The 23,205-nt window shown below is 44.5% G+C and overlaps 1 protein-coding gene across 3 annotated transcripts in view; it reads left to right on the top strand.

Moving 5' to 3' along the window:
• LOC149262730 (coiled-coil protein) overlaps positions 1-23,205 on the top strand; it is a 382,714-nt gene that overhangs the window by 259,433 nt on the left and 100,076 nt on the right. For all 3 annotated transcript variants that reach the window (XM_089425113.1, XM_089425116.1, XM_089425111.1), the window contains exon 4: positions 17,226-17,312. In XM_089425113.1, the coding sequence (XP_089281239.1) occupies positions 17,226-17,312 (87 nt within the window). The remainder of the gene's footprint in view (positions 1-17,225; positions 17,313-23,205) is intronic.

Here is a 23,205-nt window from a genome sequence, read left to right as displayed (position 1 = left end):
TCAAGGCGGGAACGTAGTGTGTGCACTGCATGGTCCTGTCCCTAGGCACAAGAACTGAGAATCCCTCAAACTCCTTAGTTGTGATGCCCCTCCTCTAAACCAACTGGGCATCAATGTAATGGTGCGTAGCCCCACTGTCCACCAGAACTGATACACATTGCCCCTGAGCAGTGCCTCTGATCCTCGGGGTAAAAAACTTGGGTACCCCACGCAATGATGCAAGGGCCCCTCCGGAAGGTGCAAAGGAAACTCTACCTGTCGGTGGTGCTGGTGGTGGTGGCCCTCCCTCCTGATGTGTTGCGTTGTCATCTCCACGCATCTCAAAATATGTCTCATCCTCTGCATCGCTGTTGAAAAAGACCTTGATGTAATGGGCCTTGCTTGCTGCACATCTGTGGCCTAGTGCCCACGATTCCTGACAGGTGAAACACAACTTTCTCCTTCGGAGGTCTCTTCGGGTCTCCTCGTCCCGGGCAGCCCTCGCCCTCGCCCGACAGGCAGGGCAATTCCGGGAATCGCCCTGCCTGCCGGGCGAGGGCGCGGGTGGCCTGGGTGGCGCCTGCACGAGGGAACCCCTGGTGTCTCCTCCCCTCTGCTGGAAACCCTGTCTTGGGGGTAGTGGTGCTCGAGCCCTAGGTAGGGCATCCTGTAGGTCTCGGGCTGTCCCTACTATGTCCTGCAACATAGTGGGCCTATTAGACCTCACTAATCCATGTAATGGCTCTGCTAGCCCCTCCACAAACATGCAAATCCTCCTAGCCTCTGACAAATCCGACACCATCATAAACAACCTCAGAAACTCCGAAATATATGCCTCAGCACTCCTGGTCTGCTTGAGCCTTGTCAGCTCCCCAAAGTACTACTCAGGATCTTTCCTCTCAAACCACTCCAACACCCTCTTGGTGAAATCATCATAAGCGATCACTCCTGCATGTCCCAACGTGGTTAGCGCATGGAACCACCAATCATGAGCTTCCCCCTCCAGATGCAACGTGGCAATCTTGATTGCCTCTCCCTCTGTCATCTGATTCAGCTGGAAATAGACATCCAACTTTTCGACCCACGCTTTGGTTGAGCTCTTGGAAGAGCCATCGAAAGTTGGGAGAAACAACCTCCCCATAGTGCGTTGCAAGTCTGTCCCCTACGTGTAGCCTCCTCCACTTTGTCCCTTGGGCCTATTGTTGCCCTTCAACTGGAAAAAATCCCTGAAAGTGATGGCTTTCCCAAAATCAGGTCCATAGGATTGATACTCCAAGAAATAGTCCCCATAAGGCATATCCTCCTGCTCCTATTGCCCACCAGCTCTAGATGTTAGGAACGTGGGAATGGTGGACCTAGGGGGTGTGTTTGGAATAAGAGGCATGTTGGGATTAAGGGATGCGTGGTGCTACGAAGTGCCAGATCCTTCCCCCAATTGGAAATCCCCTTGGACTCCCTTACCCTTGTTGCCGTTGTTATTCCACTGGCCCATTTCTTCAATGTTCTTGGACAAGTCCTGCACTGCCTTCAACAAAAGATGAGCAAACTCCTCATCCTTGCTCCTTTTGTCTCCCTCATTGTCCCCCATGTTTGTTTCCACAACCTCCGGTTCGGTTGTCACAGGATCTGGGGTAATCTGCAACTGCCTTTCTCTGCTCCTATACCTTTGCCTCCGGTATGTCATGTTTTGCCTATCCTCTAGTGTCATAGACTGCGCTGCTCCCACAGGCTAAGCCAAGTCTATGAGCTGATACCACTGTAATATTCCTAGGGAATTTTTACAATAAATAACAAAGCATGCATAGACATAAAAACCCATAAAACAGTAAGCACACAATCAGACCAAGAAATTGCACCAAAAACTGCGTTGTTGAGCCATTTTATTGATAAACAAGGGTGTACAATATGGTGCTGGAAAGAGTGCACCTGGGCTTGCTCAAGGCAAGCTAGCAAAGCCCCAAATGAAAGATATGTCACCCCTCTCCAATCTGCTGCTTCCTTGCCCTAGCTCTGCGCTGAAACTGCCCAGAAATACGTTGTTGGCTGAGTAGAACTGCTGCTAGGGCCCTCTCCGGTGCTCAAAAAATTCTGGGAAATTAATCTTGGCCTCTCCACCAAATACCTAGAATAACCCACGAAGGATTTGGCCAATGATTGACCTCGGAAATTCAACCCTATTTTCCCTCAATGGCTCAACTGCTAGGTGATTCGACCCACCTATAAATCTTGCTACAAATGGCCTCCAAAATAGCTGCAATCCCCACTAAATTACTTCCCTAACCTTCTCCCCAAGTTTCAACCTCAACCACCCTTCACTCCTCAACCTCTCGGAGTGCCTCCACCATGAACTGCGCAATCCCTGTGCTACTGTAGCTAAATCTCTCACTGGAATAAGACTCTCTACTACTGGTACGAACTAAAAAGGGTTGGACTCCCTCCTTGGGGTAGCACTCGAAGTCCATTGAAGCAAGGGTTGAGATCTTCGCTTGGAGATACTCGTGTTCTAAACAACACTTGCAGACTTGGCTTTTGCTCAAGTGTGCTATGTCAAAAGAGAGTTTTGCAAATGATGAATGAATGAGAAATTGTGCAATGTGGGGTCCACCCACATGGGAATTCGAATTGGCACATTCAAATAACTTGGAGGGAAAGTCGAATAAGTGGATGGAGGGGCCCACATGAGGCAAGGGAGACCCAAGGAGTTATAAGGAGGGAGCAAACTCTCATTTTGGGATTCATTCATACATCTTGCAAACAAAATCGCTAGACTATTCACTCTGCGGTTTAGTTGAGTCAATTGGCTGTTTCGCCACAAATCTCTCAAGTGGGAGATTCAACATCTACTTCAGGGGACCATCCGTGCTCGCCCTAGAGAGGTAGTTCTACAAGGATTTCAGGAGTTCTGGGGTAGTGACATAGCACCACCAACCAGCGTAGAGCAGGGAGTGCATATTTCTAGGCAGCCAAAGAATACGCAAAGGAAGATAAAGACCAGTAGAGATTAGATTGTTTGCCAGAGAGTTAGAGAGATGAGATAGCAACAATAGACCAGTGTTCTTGCTGAGTTTTACAACCAGCAGAGCCAACATTCCAGCAGTTCGAATCGCTGGGCTACGGGACAGCGCAAAGGCCACTCAACAGTTTTTCGTGGAGCTTAGGAGCAGGTGTCTTAGGCCAAGAGCTCACCCGGGAAGTCAGGGATTGGATAGCAAGGGTCAGCCTAGCACTTTGGGGGCATTTCCGGGAGGATTTATAAGCAGTTTCTAGCAGGCCGAGTTTTGCAGTTGCAGTTGAGGTTGGGCTCCAAGGGGGTCGAATTTCAGAAGTCTAAACCATCCAAAATCCTATTTGGGTTTTTTTGGGTTTTTGACAAGGATCCCAAATATAAAGTTTCATAATTTTCTGAGCACCGGAGGTGGGGTTTTAAGCCGTATATTTGCAACAGATATTGTAGAATTGTTGGGGATTGAATAGTGCCTTTGGGGGTCGATTTTGGGAAGTCCAAATCGGGCCAAACCATTTCTTGGGTTATTGTGGGTTTTGGCCAAGGTGTTTGTGGCTGAAGTTTCATCATTTTCTGAGCACCAGAGGAGGAGTTTCTTGCAGTCCCTTTCTAAGCAGCAGTGAAGTTTTCTGGGCAGCGCAGAGCATTAGAGGAGCAATCATTTCCAGCATTTGAGATCATTGTATTATCACTTGGGTTCTGTCACGCTTGCCATTGAGGCAAGCCCAGGTGCATTCCTCCATACTATTGTACTTGCTCCATTGATTAATAAAATGGCTCAGCTAGTTCTTAATTCTAGAGTTTTTATGAGCATTTGCTGATTGTTTAAAATTTTTGTATTGTAAATCGTTTTTGCTTTGCATATCATTATTTATTTAAGTTTGGAACATTATAATGGTATTAAAGCATGATCTTGGCCCAGCGGTTGAAAATTAGCCAGAAGATCATGGAAGCTTTGGGTATGAGTGCATAGTGATGGGTGAAACTGGAGACAAACCCATGGCTCAAGGGAAATCTAATATGCAAAAATTCTGGGGTAGAATTCATTGGGACAACGAGAGGTTGGCCCAGTTGAGGAGGGTGATAGACCAAACCCATCCTCATCCTTACAACAAAGATGTTAGAGGTGAGCAGGTTGTGGGGGTGCAACCATCTACATCATGTGGGGAAGTCGACCAGATCAGGGCACCCAATCTCCTGAAAAGGAGAAGACATGAGAAAGACGGTTAGAGGGTGAGACCAGGGGGCGCTTTTTCTAGTGGATACCTGGCTTTAGATATCAGGCGCCTGAGGAGGAGGTTAAGCATGATGTTGAGAGACCATAGGATAGTGAGGAGCACATCAATATACTCGGTGTGGCGCAAGAGTCACCTTTATTAGAGACCTCTTTGATAGCCCCAGTTGACACCCTGGTGGAGAGGATAGAGCCTACTCACATAGAGCCATTTGTTGAGGGGGTGCCATCCTTGGACGAGATGCCAACAATTGTTGAGGTATTTGGAGCCGTGACCGAGTTTATAGGTGATAGATGCCCACGACAGTTCCATCAGTTTCAGGCTGACCTTCTAGCATTAAAAAGGAAGGTCGCGTTAGTGCGAGAGGCGATTCTGCAGCAGAATGAGGAGTTGGAGGGCATGAGAGCGGTTTGTGCTGAGTCCACGGCCAAATTGACTCACGTTGGGGAGTAGTTGGATTCCCTACTGGTGCAACTAGAGTGCACGTTGGAGCGTGAGTGCAATCCTCTTCGGGCATACATAGACAGGGCTGGCAACTGTTAGGTTACCTTCGCCCATTGGACAGAGGGAGACAGAGCACCTAGTGAGATTGTATGTATTGACCAGGATAGCGAGATGAGATGACCTGAGTTGCACAAGGGGCAACACCCACATGTTGGGGTTGTTCTATGTGCAAGAGTTCGTGCATTCGATCCCTCTCTTAGGGTTGGGTGGCGAGAGATTTTGAGTTGGTACTTGGTGGAGTGGACTATGGAGATGGTAGTGGACCCAAGTGGAGCTCAGCAAGCATTTCCAGGCACTAGGGATGCTGGAAGCCCTGAGTGGCATTGGGATTCGGGAGGGACTACTTATCATTTCCCATGTATGTCGGTTGACTACAACTGGGATGTGGTGCAGTTGACCTAGCAGTTGAGCATGCACATTCGCTAAGGGAGTCTCGGTCAGCACCAGTGGCCGACTAGTTTATGGACAAACTCTTTTGGTTGTCTTGGTATGGCATTTGTACACAAGATCACTGGGTGATCAGCATACTCTGGCAGGAGTTTGTCGGAGGAGGTGGCATTGGCAGGCCACCAGATGGTGCCTTGCATGGAGCTGGGGGCTCTTCAATTTTGTGTGGGGCACAGAGGACGCAGAGGAGCAGAGTAGTGGTGGCATCACTACTGACACATAGGGAGAGTCACTTTTCGGATCTCTCAGGGGGGATTTGGAAGGAAGATCCATTCATCGACAGGGTTAATGATGCGATGGTGGAGGTGATGATACTGATCGGGTGTGGCCTAACATGTAGAGACATAGCTCTAGGCCATCATATCCAGGGATGTGTGTGTAATGATCCTAAATAGGAATGTAAGTGATATACAAAACATGCAAACAATCCAACAATCAGAAAAACGAAATATACATTAAGCACCGACGGAAACACTGGAAATAGAGAACTGCTAAGCCATTTTATTACTTCTTCAGGAGCAAAATACAATAGTAAAACAGAATGGTGCACCTGGGCTTGTCTCACTAGACAAGCTTGACAAAACCCAGGTGAGAAAATGTTGAACTAAAGGTTGCTACAACTGCTGCACCAAACTGAATTGCGTTGCCCCAGAAAACTGCTTTGTCTGTTGACTTCGAAGGGCTGGAATCATTGCTTCTCGTGCTTCGAAAATTATGAGATTTCAGCTCCTTGCTCCTTGGCCTAAACCCACAAAAGCCCACAAAGGAATTGGCGAAATTTTGACCTCGGAATTTTGGCCCAAATTCCCCTTAGCTCCTCTAGCTGCTGGCTGAGTTGGGACCCTTGTTTGACCCCTTATATCTGCCCATAAAATTCTATAAAATTAAGAGTGTAATTCTTGCCCAAAACCCAGAAAACCCAGAATGGGTTTCCATTGGTTCCAACCTTCAAAATTGACCTTTCACAGTTTGAACCTCCTCCAATTTCGAATTCTATTGTTGTGACTGATCCTGTCAATATCTGCTCTCCCAACTCCAGAAATCCTCCTCAAATGGCCCTCCAAGTGATCTCCTACTTCTCCCAGGCCAACTCCAACTCTACAATTCCTTCCTCCAACTCCCACGTGAGCCTAGTGGTGGCTCTCTACGTAGGCCCCGGGTAACTGTAAATCGAATTGCTGGGATCTTGGCTCTATTGGCTCCAAAACTCACAAGAAAGGCTGACCCTTTGTTGCTCTCCCAATCCTCTAACTCTCCCGGCAAATGCTTGATCACTAATAGCTCCAAACTCCCCCTGTGTATTCTCCAGCTAGCTAGAAATACGCACTCCCTATTGTGGTTGAATGGTAGTGTTGTACACACTCCCAGAACTCCTAAAATACTTATTGAACTCTCTTTAGGGCAGGCACAGATGGTCCCTCGAAGTAGAGGTTGAATCTCTTGCTTGAGAGATTCGTGGTTAAACAGCCGGTTGACTCAGCTAAACAACAGAGCGAACAATCAAGTAATTTTGATTGCAAGGTATAAGAATGAATCCAAATGAGAGCTCTCTCCTCCTCTTATCTTTGTGGGCCTTCCTTGCCTCACGTGGGCCCCTCCATCCAACACTTCAAATTCCCTCCAAACCATTCGAATGGCCTAGTTCAAATTCCCACATGGGTGGCCCCCACCTTCCACTAGCAACTAAATTAAGTTGAATTTCCTCCTAAGTCCTTAAGTCGAAAATGCTAGGTTCTTTCCCTTAGCCAAAATTGTGCAAAAATGTGTGGGAACACCTTGTTACAAATGTGTTTGAGAAGGGACATGATAGTGTGGGAGCATCTAGCGTTGAGCAGTGGTCTATAGGTGGGCATGGAGATGCATGGTGGTGTTGATTTTTGGGAGAATCGGATGTGCTCTAGCCATGAAATTTGGTGGAGAGGCTAAGGCACATGAGATCTCCAAGGCCCAAAAATCATTTGGAGAAATTCCACCTGGATGAAGAGATTAAAATAATTAATATTTTTAATGGGTTCCTAAGTCTAAACTTCTGAAAATAAAAGTATTAATGTGTATTAATGTAATATGGGTGAGAAAGTTCTAAGTGACAAGGATCAAGCCAGTTCTAATCTTAGCCATTGATTAGGGACTTAATCTCGGCTGTTGAATCGTCAACAAGAAAAGTATAAGAGGAGGCTTGAGGGTTAGTTGGAGACACACCAAGAGAGATCAAGAATTCGATTTTTTGGGGTGAGGTTTGCTGAGGAAATCGAGTTAGTGATCAGTTGCAGCGACGGGCAGTTCAGCAAAGGGATTTCCATCCAAGGTTGAAGAATACATAGCAAAGAGGTAGCGTAGTCCCAAGAGAGAAAGCGCAGGCCCTAGAAGGGTTGACGCAGAGGCAGCAGGAGCTGACGCAAGAAGCCATAGAGGCTGACGCAGGCAGTGCAGAGGGCTATAGAGGCTGACGTTGGGCTTCAGAGGCAACGCTGGGGAGATTCTGTGGGGTAGACTGAGAGCAGATCAGCCGGGAGAGGGTGACGTAGTTCCAGAGCAGTGCTTGGAGCAGCTTTCGCTGTCCAGCACAAGGAACAATCAGAGTCACTGTGGGGTTGATCATCCGGTTGTTGATTTGTCGGAATATCTGTCTCCAGATAGAGGTACTACTGCCGAGGACATTCTCTGTTGGGTGAGCCATTTCTGGCACCCTAGTTGTATTCATGAAATTTGCTTAATAATAAAACCCTCATATCTGTTGCACCGATTTTCCTGCATTGGGTTTTTTCGGGGATGATTGTCCAAAAATAACGGTGTCCCTTGTGTTATTGTTTATGTTTACTTCAGTGCATGATCTGTATATCTGTGAAGGCTGCATTTGTGTTTACTTCAATATTTATGCAATTAAATAACATGTTAATGTAAAGAACAAGTAGGAGATAGTAAACCAGAAATTGCAGTTGGGGTTTCTGATGTGTTAGATTCAATAATCTTGACATGGTATCAGAGGGATTGTAGATCAGATGCGATTGAAGACACCAGCCGAGGAAATCTGAGAATTTGCAGTAGAGAAACAACTGTCTCGAGAGACAACGCTGTTCCAGAGCCAGAGACGTAGAAGGAGGAGTGATGCAGTGCAGAGAAGGTGACACAGAGGCTCACGTAGTGCCTGCGTCAGCACTCTGAGCCAGGTGAAGGTGATGTAGTAGCTAGGAGGAGCCCACGCAGTAGCTGCGTCAAGTATCCAGGCCAGCACAAAGGAAAAGGGGTATAGATCAGGCATACACATTGCCAAGTCATCTTTCTCAGCTAGGAAGGATTGGCACAGTGGCCAAGAGGAGCTGATCTAGCTCTCACTGTGATTGCGCAGAGCCAGAAGGGCTTAGATTCTTCAGTTGCCGGGGCTAAGGGAGCTGAGCATATTTTGATTTGTGGAGCTGGTGGGACGTTGTTTTTGTGAGTGCAAAACAGTGTCTAAGGAGACTAAACCAAGGTAGAGGGAAGCACTACCTTGACAGATTTCTAGCTAAGAAATCTAGATCCGAGTTGCAGTGGCAAAGGAGGATTGGAGAGGAGTGATTCGACAGTTGGCCGGAGGATTTCCGAGAGGGAAATCAGGACTCAGAGGGAGTCTAGAGAAGAGGAGTAGAGATGGCAGTAAATGGATTGAGGGATCAGGACAGATTGGATGGGGCTTCCAATTTTGTCATCTGGAAGGCCAGGATCCTGGCAATCCTGGATAAACATTGCATCAAGGACTATGCCTTGAAAACTGTAGCTGTCCCAGTTGACCCTAATGCAAATGAGAAGTATGAGGAGGCCGAGGCGAAGGCGAAATGCATGATCCTAGACGGGGTCAAAGATCATGTCATACCACATATTGCTAAGAAGAACACAGCAAGGGAGATGTGGTAGATGCTGACCACCTTATACTAGGGCTCTTCCGTGTAGCGGAAGATGTTATTAGAAAATCAGTTGAGGTCATATCAGATGCAGAAAGGAGAGGAGATAGATCCGTTCCTTCTCAGGTTGCAAGGAATTCGCGACCAGCTTACTTCTGTGGGGTCTACATCGGATCCAGAGTTCATGGTCAGGACTGCTCTAAATGCAGTCTCCGAGGATTGGGAGACGTTTGTCCAAAGCATTTTGGGCAGAGCGACTCTCCCCAGTTGGGAGGAGATGTGGGTAGCTCTTCGACAGGAAGAGCTCAAGAGATTGACCAAGGTAGGGAGTAGCGATAAGGGAGTTTGAATCAAGAAAGAGGAGGAGGAGGATACAACTCTAGCATCTGCGGGACTGTAAGGGGTTCAGAAGAGGAAGAAGAAAGACATCTCCAAGGTTAAGTGCTTCAATTGTGGGGAGCTGGGACATTATGCATCTCAGTGCACCATGAAGAAAGGCAAGGGAGAAGCTTCCGACTCAAAGGCTGCTCTAGCAAAGGTGGAGAAGGATGTCGAGACTGATGACGATTGTGCCATGAGTGCTCATGCGCCTCTAGAGAAGAGGTGGGGAGACATAGAGCTATAGTCGAGAGGACTACAAAAGAAGGGTAGGATCCTTGAGGTGCCCAAACTCTTGGATCACATCTGGCTACAGGAGCCCTTAACAATAATAGCATGATGACAGGTGTCAGGTGGAGCAAGGTGTGATGGAGCGACAAGGCAGTGCTAGAGTGCAGAAGTCTATAGTAGCGCAGTGGAGGTTGCAACAGTGTGAGAGGCACAAAAGAGGTTGCAGCAGCACAGTGGCAGCAGAGGGAGCACAGGATAGCAGCAGAAGTGGCTTCAGCATCATGAGGCTTCCAGATTGACTAGCATGTCAGTGTTTGGGTGAAGTCAGTTACTTACTTCTCGGTAACTGAGTTGCAGTGCTATGGGCAGCATGATGTAGCATGTTGAGAGGGAGTTGTAGTATAGATGTAGCAGTGGCAGTGGCAGTGTCATGGGTAGCAGTAAAGGAAGCAACGGTGCAGTGGATGTGGGGCAGCAGGCCTAACATCAACACAGAGGACCGATGCGGAGGATCAGTGTGATGTTTCTATGGTGAAGCATTGCTAGAGCACATTCCTCGCTAAGAGGAAAGTGTTGATTTTTGGTAGCATCAGATGTGCTCTAGCCTTGAAATTTGGTGGAGAGGCTAAGGCACATGAGATCTCCAAGACCCATAAATCATTTGGAGAAATTCCACCTGGATGAAGAGATATTAAAATAATTAATTTTTAATGGGTTCTTAAGTCTAAACTTACGAAAAAAATATTGATGTGTATTAATATAATATGGGTGAGAAAGTTCTAAGTGATGACGATCAAGCCAATTCTAATCTTAACCGTTGATTAGGGACTTAATCTCGGTCGTTGAATCGTCAACAGGAAAAATATAAGAGGAGGCTTGAGGGTCAGATGGAGACACACCAAGAGAGATCAAGAATTCGATTTTTTGGGGCGAGGTTTGTTGAGGAAATCGAGTTAGTGATCAGTTGCAGTGATGGGCAGTTCAACAAAGGGATTTCCATCCAAGGTTGAAGAATACATAGCAGAGAGGTAGCATAGTGCCAAGAGAGACATTGTAGGCCCTAGAAGGGATGATGCTGAGGTAGAAGGAACTGACGCAGAGGATGCAGGAGGCTGTAGAGGCTGATGCAGGCAGTGCAGAGGGTTGTAGAGGTTGATGTTGGGCTTCAGAGGCATTGCTAGGGAGATTCTGTGGGGCAGACTGAGAGCATATCAGCCAGGAGAGGGTGACGCAGTTCTAGAACAATGCTTGGAGTAGCTTTCGCTGTCCAACACAAGGAACAATCAGAGTCATTGTGGGTTTGATCATTCGGTTGCTAATTTGCCGGAATATCTGTCTTCGGATAGAGGTACTACTGCCGAGGACATTCTCTGTTGGGTGAACCATTTTTGGCACCCTAGTTTTATTCACGAAATTTGCTTAATAATAAAACCCTCATATCTGTTGCACTGGTTTTCTCGCATTGGGTTTTTCTGGGGACGATTGTCCAAAAATAACGGTGTCCCTTGTGTTATTGTTTTTGTTTACTTCAGTGCATGATCTGTATATCTGTGAAGGCTGCATTTGTGTTTACTTCAATATTTATGCAATTAAATAACTTGTTAATGTAAAGAACAAGTAGGAGATAGTAAACCAGAAATTGCAGTAGGGGTTTCTGATGTGTTAGATTCAGGAATTTTCACAGGTAATGTGCTGTAGTGTGTTGGACTATGGTGCAGAGTGGGAGTGCCTCACATCGCAGTGAGTACATGTGGGGAGTGACAGGTGCAGTTACACAGGTAGGAAGCAAGATGATACAAGATGGCATAGCTGCAGTTGAGGGTATCGTACAGTGTACAGGGGTAGGTCGTGGTGTACAATGGCATGTCCAGGAGTACTGGGATGATCGGTGGTATGCAAAGGTGTATGGTGCTGCACAACGAGGTCTTGGAGCGTTGCCTCCAGGGACACCCATGGATGGAGATATCGGGCATACCTTTGGGTGTAGTTCACCCAAGATCGATGGGGACTCAGATGAGCGATACTTGATGGTATCCGCAGGGACTCACACTCCTGACCCTCTTCTACGTCAGTTACAGGAACGAGCGATCTGGTTGTTGTCCTTTGACACTCTGGGCACGAGCAGTAGGGGGTGGGGAGTTCACCCAAGATATTTGGATGACACTTGGTGCGATAGAGGGGAGACTTCTCAGCAGGGGCATCGAGTTGGTGCGCGAGTTGATTGCCACAAGTCAAGGGATGAGGTGATCACCGACAGAGATGGCATATTATTCATCACTGATCCTATGCCTGGGGAGCTGCTCACAGGGGAGACATGTTTCACTCTTTCCACAGGGCATGTTTGGACCATGCATGAGTAGAGGATATCGTGTACGATAGAGATAGTTGTCCAGTATGTATTTGGATTCCCGACATTGTATCGACACATTCTATAGGGGGTGGGTAGTTGAACCAATGGCGATGGTTGGCAGGAGCGGGATGGATCCGCATACATTGAGTCGATTGTGCGTATCAGATACCCATCGATTGGTTGCATTCAGGGGGTAGCTATTTTGCACATGTGGTTTCCAGTGGTCATCAGTATTATACAGTGGCAGGCACTGGACAATTTAGCATGCCTCATATTAGTTCATGATGTATGGAGCATATATATGGGTGGCATGCAGGGACTAGAGATGAGGGCCAGAGGGATTCCATCAGTTGTCAGGGCTATGCCACAACAAGTCTGCCTATGGGATGCAGGGATTCAGTTGATCGATAGATCACTCGTGATGAGTGGAGTCGTGGTAGAGAGTGATATAGTTCGCTCTTGGGATGACACATGGGGGTTCACAGAGGGTTTCATCATATGGGGAGGAAGACATTCTCTATTGCTACACAGGTTTGGAGTTAGATTTGGATGGGTAGGCCTTGGTGCCATGGAGATGCCCAGGCAGGATGTGTCTCGCCTCTTTCAGTATTCCACCATCGAGCTCCAGGAGAGGACACTGTCTGCGCACGATGGGGAGTATGACATAGTCAGAGTAGCGCAGCGTCAACATGGTGGCACCACTCTGGGACTAGCAGGTAATGGGGGCATCACAGCTCTTCATAGCTCAATAACCTTTAGGGATGCATCGGGTTACTGCAGGGGGAGATCATACAGGTCTTCCATTGGGCTTTAGCGAGTCACTGATGGAGCAAGGGACTTTTGGTACTTGCACCTGGCAGGATAGTGAGTGGAGTGAGGGGAGCTTCATATTGGATAGGATGGCTTGGGATCCTGGTATTGAAGGATTCTTTCATATCAGGATAGTGCTGAGGTCAGGGACAATATAGTGGCACATCTGGGACCCTGGTACATATTTCAGTGATAGTGGGGAGCAATAGTTAGAGAGGATGCTCGTTCAGGCATTGCTTGAGGACAAGCGATTTTTGGAGTGTTGGAAGAACTTGCCAGATGAGGATGCCACTTGGGAGGGTGAGCACATATTGGAGCACCCAACTTTGAGGTTGCTTGAGGGCAAGCAACATTTGGGAGGGGAGGACTGTCATGTCCCTTCTCAAACACATTTGTAACAGGGTGTTGCTACACAATTTTGCACTATTTTGGCTAAGGAAGAGAACCCATCATTTTTGACTTAGGGTCTTAGGAGGAAATTCAACTTAATTTGGTTGCTAGTGGAATGTGGGGGCCACCCACATGGGAATTCGAATTGGCCCATTCGAATAGCTTGGAGGGAAAGTCGAATAAGTGGATGGAGGGGCCCACATGAGGCAAGGGAGGCCCAAGGAGTTATAAGGAGGGAGCAACTCTCATTTTGGGATTCATTCATACATCTTGCAAACAAAATCACTTGATTGTTCACTCTGCTGTTTAGCTGAGTCAACCGGCTGTTTAGCCACGAATCTCTCAAGCGGGAGATTCAACCTCTACTTCGGGGGACCATTCGTGCCCGCCCTAGAGAGGCAGTTCTACAAGGATTTCAGGAGTTCCGGGGCAGTGACATAGCACCACCAACTAGCGCAGAGCAGGGAGTGCGTATTTTTGGGCAACTAGAGAATACGCAGAGGGAGATAGAGGCCAACAGAGATTAGATTGTTTGCCGGAGAGTTAGAGAGATGAGATAGCAACAATAGACCAACATTCTTGCTGAGTTTTACAGCCAACAGAGCCAACATTCCAACAGTTTGAATTGCTAGGCTAGGGGACAACGCAAAGGCCACTTAGCAGTTTTTCGTGGAGCTTAGGAGCAGGTGTCTTAGGCCAAGAGCTCACTTGGGAAGTCAGGGATTGGATAGCAAGGGTCAGCCCAACACTTTGGGGGCATTTCCAGGAGGATTTACAGGTAGTTTCCAGCAGGTCGAGTTTTGTAGTTGCAGTTGAGGTTGGGCTCCAAGGGGGTCGAATTCCAGAAATCTAAACCAGCGAAAATCCTTTATGGGTTTTTCTGAGTTTTTGACAAGGATCCCAAATATAAAGTTTCATAATTTTTTGAGCACCGGAGGTGGGGTTTTAAGCCGTATCTTTGCAGCAGACATTGTAGAATTGTTGGGGATTGAATAGTGCCTTTAGGGGTCGGTTTGGGTAGTCCAAATCGGACCAAACGCTTTTTGGGTTTTTGAGGGCTTTGGCCAAGGAGTTTGTGGCTGAAGTTTCATCATTTTCTGAGCACCGGAGGAAGAGTTTCTTGTAGTCCCTTTCCAAGCAGCAGTGAAGTTTTTTGGGTAGCGCAAAGCATTAGAGGAGCAGTCATTTCCAGCATTTGAGATCATTGTACTATCACCTAGGTTCTATCATGCTTGCCATTGAGGCAAGCCCAGGTGCTTTCCTCCATACTATTGTACTTGCTCCATTGATTAATAAAATGGCTCAGTTGATTCTTAATTCCAGAGTTTTTATGAGCATTTTCTGATTATTTAAAAATTTTGTACTATAAATCGTTTTTTCTTTACATATCACTATTTATTTAAGTTTGGAACATTGCAGACACTTAGTGGTCTCGTAAATCATGAGTCATAATAGATCCACTTCCATGATACTCACATACTGCTACAGGAGATAAGAATGCCCATTAAAGCAGGTCATTATTGCCCACCAGGGGGATGTCAATAGTGCCATAAAACAAAGCACCATGGAAATGAAGCTAAGAAGACTGGCCATGACCATCCGCACCACCGGGGATCTAGGACACACTCTCACATAAGAACATCTAACATGGCTAATACATGGATTTTGACTTGCACTCTTGGGCTTACAATGGTGCTGCCACAAAAATGAAAGTGCTCATTTGTACCTTGTTGAAAGGGGGTAACAAATCCTTAGGGGCACTTAGCTTAATTTCCTTAGGTTACTTGATCCCTAAGACCTACTAGGGAAGCCTCCCTTGTGTTGAATTGTGTCCATGACTGAATCAAGGAGAGTTGTTACTGGGGTGACAGTGTTAACACTCCCATGTGTTGCACATTTCCTAGGTCACCTAGTAAGAATTTGCACTCGGTGCTAGATTTTGCTATAATTTTGCTATAACAGGAATAAAGGAACTTGTGAGCAAGCTAGCTCCAAGATTTAAAGAATTATTTGTTTTTTATTTTGTCTAAGTGATGGATAAATGTTAGTATGGTTTCTACATGTTTAGCCATATATTCTAGGCTCTCCATTGGAAGTCATTTTGTAGTATGGATGAAAGAAGACAACATTAGGGCCAAAAAAGGTACCTTTATCTTATTGGAGAGGATTCAAGTAATTTACCTACCTGTTCCCCTTTGTGCCATTTGTATTAGGCAGGAGAACATTATACATTCTAGATCCTTTGATTAGATGTATTTATAAGCAATCTTTGTACAAAGGCCACCCTTTATTGTTGTTTTGAGTAGTAGATCCCGTGAAGATCTTCTCTACCATCAATTTGTAAGATATACCAACCAAAATTGGGGTTTGTTTGTACACATCAACTTGGTTTCCTATCTTCCCCTATTTCTTTAATAAAATTGCCCTGTGAGATTACTCATGACTGCATTGCCCAAACTAATGAACACACTAGTCTCTCTCTTGTTCGTCATTCCCCCACAACAAACTTATTTCCATTCTTTTCTGTATTTGTTCTTGTTGCTAAGCTTTTTTATACTCCCAATACATACCACATACACATTAATCTTAGTAACTTATAAGGAAACCTCCTTTAGTTAGTATTCCATTTACCATAACCTAAAGTGCAGAGGAGAGTTGGTCACGTGACAATGGCCAAACTCCTAGTTCTAGAAGGCTAGTGCCCTATCCTTGGACTTTAATCTAAAGGTGCTAGTTTGTGTGGTAAGAGAAGGTACAAGGAAGATGAATAAAATAAGGAAATATAATTTATTAATGATCAACAAGTGACCATAAATAGGTCAAATGAACCGCTAGTTACACCAGAAACATATGTAGTGGGAGTGCAAGTCTAGCTCCTATAAAAACATATATATCCTCTAAGGTCAAAAACCTAGGATTTAAAATCTATCTTCAAAGAGACAAATAGATAGAGATACAAGGATGGGAGTCCAAAAAAGAGAGGAACATTCTTAGGAACCTGAAAAAAATGTCCTGACTAGAGGTTCTTGGAGGATGTGCTCAAGCACTGGAGGAGTCATTAACTGTTGATGAGGAGGGGAAGTTGCTAACCTCAAATTTGCACTGACACTCAGTGAATCTCTCCTACCATTTGAGGCCAAAGTGAAGAAATCCCTAATGGAGGACTTCCTTGATGATCGAATGGATCTGGAAATGGTGGAAGATGTGGATACAGGACGTTTCCTAGGAGAGGCTGTTCTCTATTGAGAACTAAAAGAGTGTGGAGGGTGTCAGGTTTGAACAAAAGTGTTGTCTCAAGTGTGGATCTGACTTTGTTGCAAAGGTCTAACATGTGGAGATTGGTGGTATCACCAGTGCGTCACATATCTACTACTTACATAGTTACAATCATAGATGGAAGTAATAAAAAATGATGTAGGGTATTATTATAAAATGTAAGGACCATCAATGTACTTCGTAGTGTTTCACAAGTCTCATGGGGAATTATCGGGAATGATCCAACTCTTGAGTCTCAACGTCTCTTTCAAATCTTTATATACTAGTTGACCAAGAATTCAAAACTTGGATGATCACTAACTGTAGACTCAACTCTCTGTCCATCAACTGAATTACATAGTAAATGGAGACATGAAATGACACTTTATAATTTTACATTCATGATATATCTATACCACTGCCATCGTTTTGAATTTTATAACTTGTAGTCAAACATTAACAATATTAGCTAAATGAAGCGAAGCAATTCTTTGCTTGTTGCTACTTTAAGTAGACTAGTTTACCTTTACACGATAAATTGCTTTTGGCTCCCCAGTGCGTGCTTTCAGACATAGAATATTTTTGTAAAGAATTAGTGTAGTAAATGAGCAAAAGGAAACCGTGTTTGCACTTTTACCAATGTGGTAAGTTTGCACTTGGATAGGCAGGGCATTCATACTGTATGCCTGCCATGAATGAGTGTAATTAATGAATAAATGTACGATTAATTCTTATGGAATGCTTCCTCTCTCTTTCTATTGTAGCGCGATGACATCAAGAGGGAAGGGAAAAATTTAATGCAGCCTAAAGTTGAGGTCATCAAAGAGCGATTTATGCCTGTCAAGACCTGGGTAAGTTAATGTAATATATTAGATTGCCTTTACAGTAAAGCAATGTAAATTATTAGCTGCCATCTTTGATGATTCTCTATCTCTTATTCATGTCATTTTCTAAAATGAATGATTTGTGTATTGGAATCAATCACCGTAAGTGTTTCTAAGCATGAAATGTTTGATAGGATAATTTCGTTGCTAATATCAGACTACGAATGGTTTTTTACGTTCTTATGTGATATTGTTTGATTGTGTTTGATTGGTTTGGGTAGTCAGTGATCGTAAGGCTAGACATTAATCTTCCTTTTCTGATACTTGAAAGAAAATTTACTTTTCATGATTTAATGATAGTTTAGGTGATATTGACAAGATTATTTGACAGAAGTGTTTTGGATTGAAAATATTTAGATTTTTATGAGGCTATATTTTTTTACTGTTTTTGAATTATGCATTTTTTCTTAGTTCAGGTTAACTGTGCAATATTTGATATCACGGCAATTCTGTAGCCAAATACGTTAAGTGCTCTCTGGGAAGGAAATCCTAGCATTTCCATTTTCCCTTTACATGAAAATTCTTTTAATAATGTTGCCTTGTTAGCCTTATCCTGTTAACTGTTTTTCTTCCTGGTCCTGATGGTTTTAAATAAGAGTTTTTTTTTCTGCCATGTTTACTGTATATGTAGTTTTTTTGTGATGCTTTCTATTTGCTTGTGATACTGTAATTTTTAGTTGTGTTCCCTGTGTCCCTATCACCCTTTTGTTCCACTATCTGGACCTAATAGATGTTACTCTGCAATCCTTAAAGCAATCGTGCATTGTGCTGTATTTCATTTCAATTTTGTTTCAGCTTAACAAGTCCTTTTACTGGTCTTGTTGGTGTCCTGAATCTACCTCTTGCCTTATGGGAGTTGCCACCAGTGTTCTTGTTCTCATCCTAAACTCAATTCTTCCTTGCTGCATAAAAGTCTTTGACAATTCCCCATTTTTTTACAGTTTAAAAACCTGTAAAAGGAGTTGTTACCCCTCCTTTTAGCAGGGGTACATTTGTAATTTTTTAATGAACAGAGCAGTTTGTAGCATATTATAGCCTCTCTGCTTGATCTGGTTACGTTCTGATCTTTGAGTACTTTCACTTTTCCCAAGGCAGCTCACGTTGTTTGAGTCACGTATATCAAGGCATTTGTGACACCTCTTGAGGCAATTTTGGGGTTGTTTATGGACACTTGGACACCTCCTTTGCATGTCACATGTAACATTGTTGAGCACTGTCCTTATTGGTCACTTCTGAGCAGATATTCACATAGTTTGAGGGCCAATTTGCACACATGGCAGCCGTGGGGTTTTATTGCAGTCTTTGGATGACTTGGAAGGGCAATATGGATGATGTGTCACTCTCTTAGTGTGCTTGGGATGATGTGAATGTACCCTGGACAAATCATCCTGAAAAATAGTGAACTGAAATAAGGATTAATTCTATTAAATCTTGACGTCACTTGGCTTTATGAGGGTTTTACGACCCAAATTTTGACTTGTTCAAGAATTCATCATGCTTCATGGGATTCTTTGTTAGTTTTTGTAGCATCAGACGTGTTCTAGCCGCGGAATTTGGTGGAGAGGATAGAATACATGTATTCTCCAAAACCCAGAAATCGTTTCTGGAAATTCCACCTAGAGGTGACTTAATTAAAGTAATTAATCAGTTTTTAATATTTCCTAAGTATAAACTTGGGAAATATGATTAATTAAAGGGTATTAATTAAGTCATGGTGAAAATCTTCTAGAAAAAGACTTGGATCGAGTTCTAGTTAATCTTAGCCATCGATTAAGTTTTAATCGTGGTCGTTGATGTCTCAACGAGAAATTATAAGAAGAAACTCGATGGGGCTTGGAGAACGCATACTAGTAGTTCGATTTCACTGGCAGATCGATTTCCAGAGTAGCAACGCTGAGTTGCCAGAGAGAGAGCTAATGAGCTCAAAGCAGTGAGAGGGGCAGGGATACTAAGGTCAGAGGAAGTTTTTCCATTTCCGGTGAGTGCACTGCAGAGAGGCAGTAAGTGCCACAGATAGGTAGCACAGAGCCACACAGAGGCAACGCAGTGCTTCAGAGGAGATTTCGTATTTTGTTGGGGAGAAGCAGTGATTCAGTGCCAAAAGCTGGAGAGAGAGTCTGGAGGCCAGGAGGATCCATCTTCCAGAGAGCAGCTGATCAAATAGCGAGAGGGAAAGCAGTTCTGAGTTGTGAGGACGTAGTACTACGTAGGATGACGTAGTGACTGCGCAGTGGCAGCAAAGTGCAGCTCAACTTGAAGCAAGCTCAGTGTCGGATCACTTGTGGGAGTGAGACTTTTCTCACTAGATTTATTGCCAGTTCTCTGTATGGATTGTTAGATTTGAGCATCCATAGTCTTGTACTCAGATTTACTATTGCATAATATTAAAACCCTCAGCTACTGCATTGGTTTTCCCAAGTTGGGTTTTTCCGGGGACTTAGTCCAAAAATAACTGTGTATTTGTGTGTGTGCGCAACTATTCTTCCAACATTTTTACTTCTTCTGCAATATTTATTTTCTGAGTGTGGCAGTGTATTTGTTTCGATATTTTCTGTAGCACACAACAAATAATTTGTTTAATTAACGAATAGGAGAAATAACATCAATTGTTGCAATAGGATTCGGGTTTCCAAATTTTTACATGGTATCAGAGAACAGATTGAATTCAGAGAGCTCAATTGCAGGCTGGAGAAGGAGCTTCGAAGCACTAAGTAAGCAGTTGTTTGAAACCCTAGGGGCTGCGCAGTCCCTTTGGCCAGGCGGGAAATTTTTGAGGAAAAGTTTATTTCTCTGAGAGAGTCGACAGAGAATAAATTTTCCAGATCAAAGATTACCAAAGGTAGAGGGAGAAGCAGTATTTTCGTTGCAAAGAAGATCTTCAGCTGGGACGTAGTTATTTTGCATTAGTTTGCTAGTGCAAAATAGCGTCAGGAGGAAGGAAGAGCACAAATAGAGGGAATTATTTCCTCAGGTAACTTCTTTCACTGCAGAGTAATAGTAGTTGTGAGCATATTTGCCCACTCTAGCAGGGAGTGTGTAGAGCCAGTCAGCAACTGCGCAGAGGAGAAGAGGAGTTCGACTTTTTCCAGAGATGGCATCAGCAGGGCTGAGAGATCAGGATCGGTTGGACAGAGCCTCCAACTACGTGATCTGGAAGGCAAGAATTTCTTGTCTTCTAGATGAATACGATCTCAAAGCCTACATCGATAAGTGGTAGCTGTACCTATGCAGATTAGCTGAAGGCCTACAAGAAGGAGATGGAAAAAGCAAAGAGGTTGATTCTCGATGGGGTTCGAGATCACATGGTGTCTCACATAGCTGGCAAAGATACTACCAAGCAGATGTGGGAAGCTCTCACTACGCTATACCAGGGATCTTTCGAGCAGCGAAAGATGTATCTTGAGGAAAAGCTGAGATGTACAAGGATGCAGAAAGGGGAGCGCATAGACCCCTTCACTAGGATTCAGGATGTCCGAGACCAACTATCTGCAGTAGGGTCAGTGCCCCAACCTACAGAATTGGTGCGGTTAGCTCTAAACAACATTTCCAAAGACTGGCAGGTCTTCGTCTAGAGTATTCTGGGCAAAGACAAGTTGCCAGAGTGGGATTGAATGTGGGCTGATCTGCAGCAGGAGGAGATGAGGCAAGATTTGGTGAAGAGGGCCATCAGTGGTAGCAGCAACAACTGTGGGACAAAGTAAGTGAAGGAAGAGGAGAATGTGGCCCTCACATCAAAGGGGCAGCAGGAGCAGTGCAGGAGAAAGAAGGACCTTCCCAAATTCAAATCCTTCAAATGTGGTGAGCTTGGCCACTACAGCACCCAATGTCTTCTCAAGAAGAAGGAAAAGGAGGAGAAGCAGGACTAGGCAGCAACTCATGCAGAGATCGACACGTTGTCCTCCAGATTGGAGGAAGAGTTTTCCATGATCATCGATATACCTCCGGGAGTGAGGTGGGCTGATATGGTTTTGTAGCCCTAGAGAGCTACAAGATGGGCAAGATTCTTGAGGAGGTCCACCTCTTGAATCAGAACCTTACTGTGGGAGCCCACAGTGTTTCAATAGCAGCATGGATCAGTGGCAGATGGTGCAGTCAAATGCCCAAGTGACAGATGCAGTGGCTAGTAGCAGTCAGATACTGGGTAGCACAGTGCAAAGTTGGCAACAGTGCAGTTGGCATAGATAAGAGTCAACAATAACGCAGAGACTAGCAGCAGTCAGAGACTAGGGAGACAGATGCATCATATTGATCACAATTGATTAAGTATTTTGGATGCTTTTCAATTGCAATTGTTGCAGTTGCAACAACAACAGATGGAGAGGGAGTTGCAATGCAGATGTAGTGTTGGCAGCAGTTCAACAGGGCCAACAACAGCACAGATACGTCTATCAGAGCTGCGCAGTAGCTGGTGGGCACAGTAGCCAGATATCAACGACGTGACAAGAGGTGGTTCAGAGACAGGGTGTTGCTTCAGTGGGTTGCAGCACTATAACACATTCCTCGCTAAGAGGGAGTGTTAGTTTTTGTAGCATCGGATGTGTTCTAGCCACGAAATTTGGTGGAGAGGCTAGAATACATGTATTCTCCAAAACCCAAAAATCGTTTCTAGAAATTCCACCTAGAGACGACTTAATTAAAATAATTAATTAGTTTTTAATATTTCCTAAGTCTAAACTTAGGAAATATGATTAATTAAAGGGTATTAATTAAGTCATGGTGAGAATCTTCTAGAAAAAGACTTGGATCGAGTTCTAGTTAATCTTAGCCATCGATTAAGTTTTAATCATGGTTGTTGATGTCTCAACGAGAGATTATAAGAAGAAACTCGATGGGGCTTGGAGAACACACACCAACAATTCGATTTCCAAAGTAGCAGCGTTGAGTTGCTGGAGAGAGAGCTAGTGAGCTCAAAGCAATGAGAGAGGGGCAGGGATAGTAAGGCTGAAGGAATTTTTTCCAGTTCTGGTGAGTGCACTGCAGAGAGGCAGTAAGTGCCACAGAGAGGCAGCGTAGTGCTTCAGAGGGGATTCTGTATTTTGCTGGGGAGAAGCAGTGATTTAGTGCAACAAGTTAGAGAGTGAGTCTGGAGGCCAAGAGGATCCATCTTCCAGAGAGCAGCTGATCAGATAGTGAGAGGGAAAGTAGTTCCGAGTTGTGAGGGCGCAATACTGTGTAGGCTGACGGAGTGACTGCGCAATGGCAACAAAGAGCAACTTAACTTGAGCCAAGGTCAGTGTCGGATCGCCTGTGGGAGTGAGATTTTTCTCAGTAGATTTATTATCAGTCAATTCTCTGTATGGATTGCTAGATTTGAGCATCCATAGTCTTGTACTCAAATTTACTACTGCATAATATTAAAACTCTCTGCTGCTGCACTGATTTTCCCTAGTTGGGTTTTTCCTGGGACTTAGTCCAAAAATAACTGTGTATTTGTGTGTGTGTGCATCTATTCTTCCAACGATTTTATTTCTTCCGTAGTATTTATTTTATGAAGGTTACAATGTATTTGTTTCGATATTTGCCGTAGCACACAACATTTAATTTGTTTAATTAACAAAGAGAAGAAATAACATCAGTTGCTGCAATAGGATTCGGGTTTCCGAATTTTCACAGGTATGACCATGGGCTATGCTTTGGAGCATTATGTGGGGTTATTGGAGTATTTTTTGAGGCTTTTATTGAACTATTTTGAAGGAGGTCACACCTTTCTATTGGATGTCATTGCAACTGTTCAGTGGTTTTGAGACTAATTTTTGACTTAAAAAGTCATTCCTATACTTCATGTGGACCCCTTGCTCCAAGGTATGGGCATGGACCGTTTTTTAGGACATTTGTTGGAGGTCTTAGACCATTACATTGC

The sequence above is a fragment of the Pinus tabuliformis genome, chromosome 6 (genome assembly GCF_031772625.1).
Source record: "Pinus tabuliformis cultivar Carrire ecotype Pingquan chromosome 6, CPIR1, whole genome shotgun sequence".
NCBI classification, from domain to species: domain Eukaryota; kingdom Viridiplantae; phylum Streptophyta; class Pinopsida; order Pinales; family Pinaceae; genus Pinus; species Pinus tabuliformis.
The sequence above is the reverse complement of the archived record's forward strand: the minus strand, read 5'-3'. Positions and strand labels throughout refer to the sequence as shown.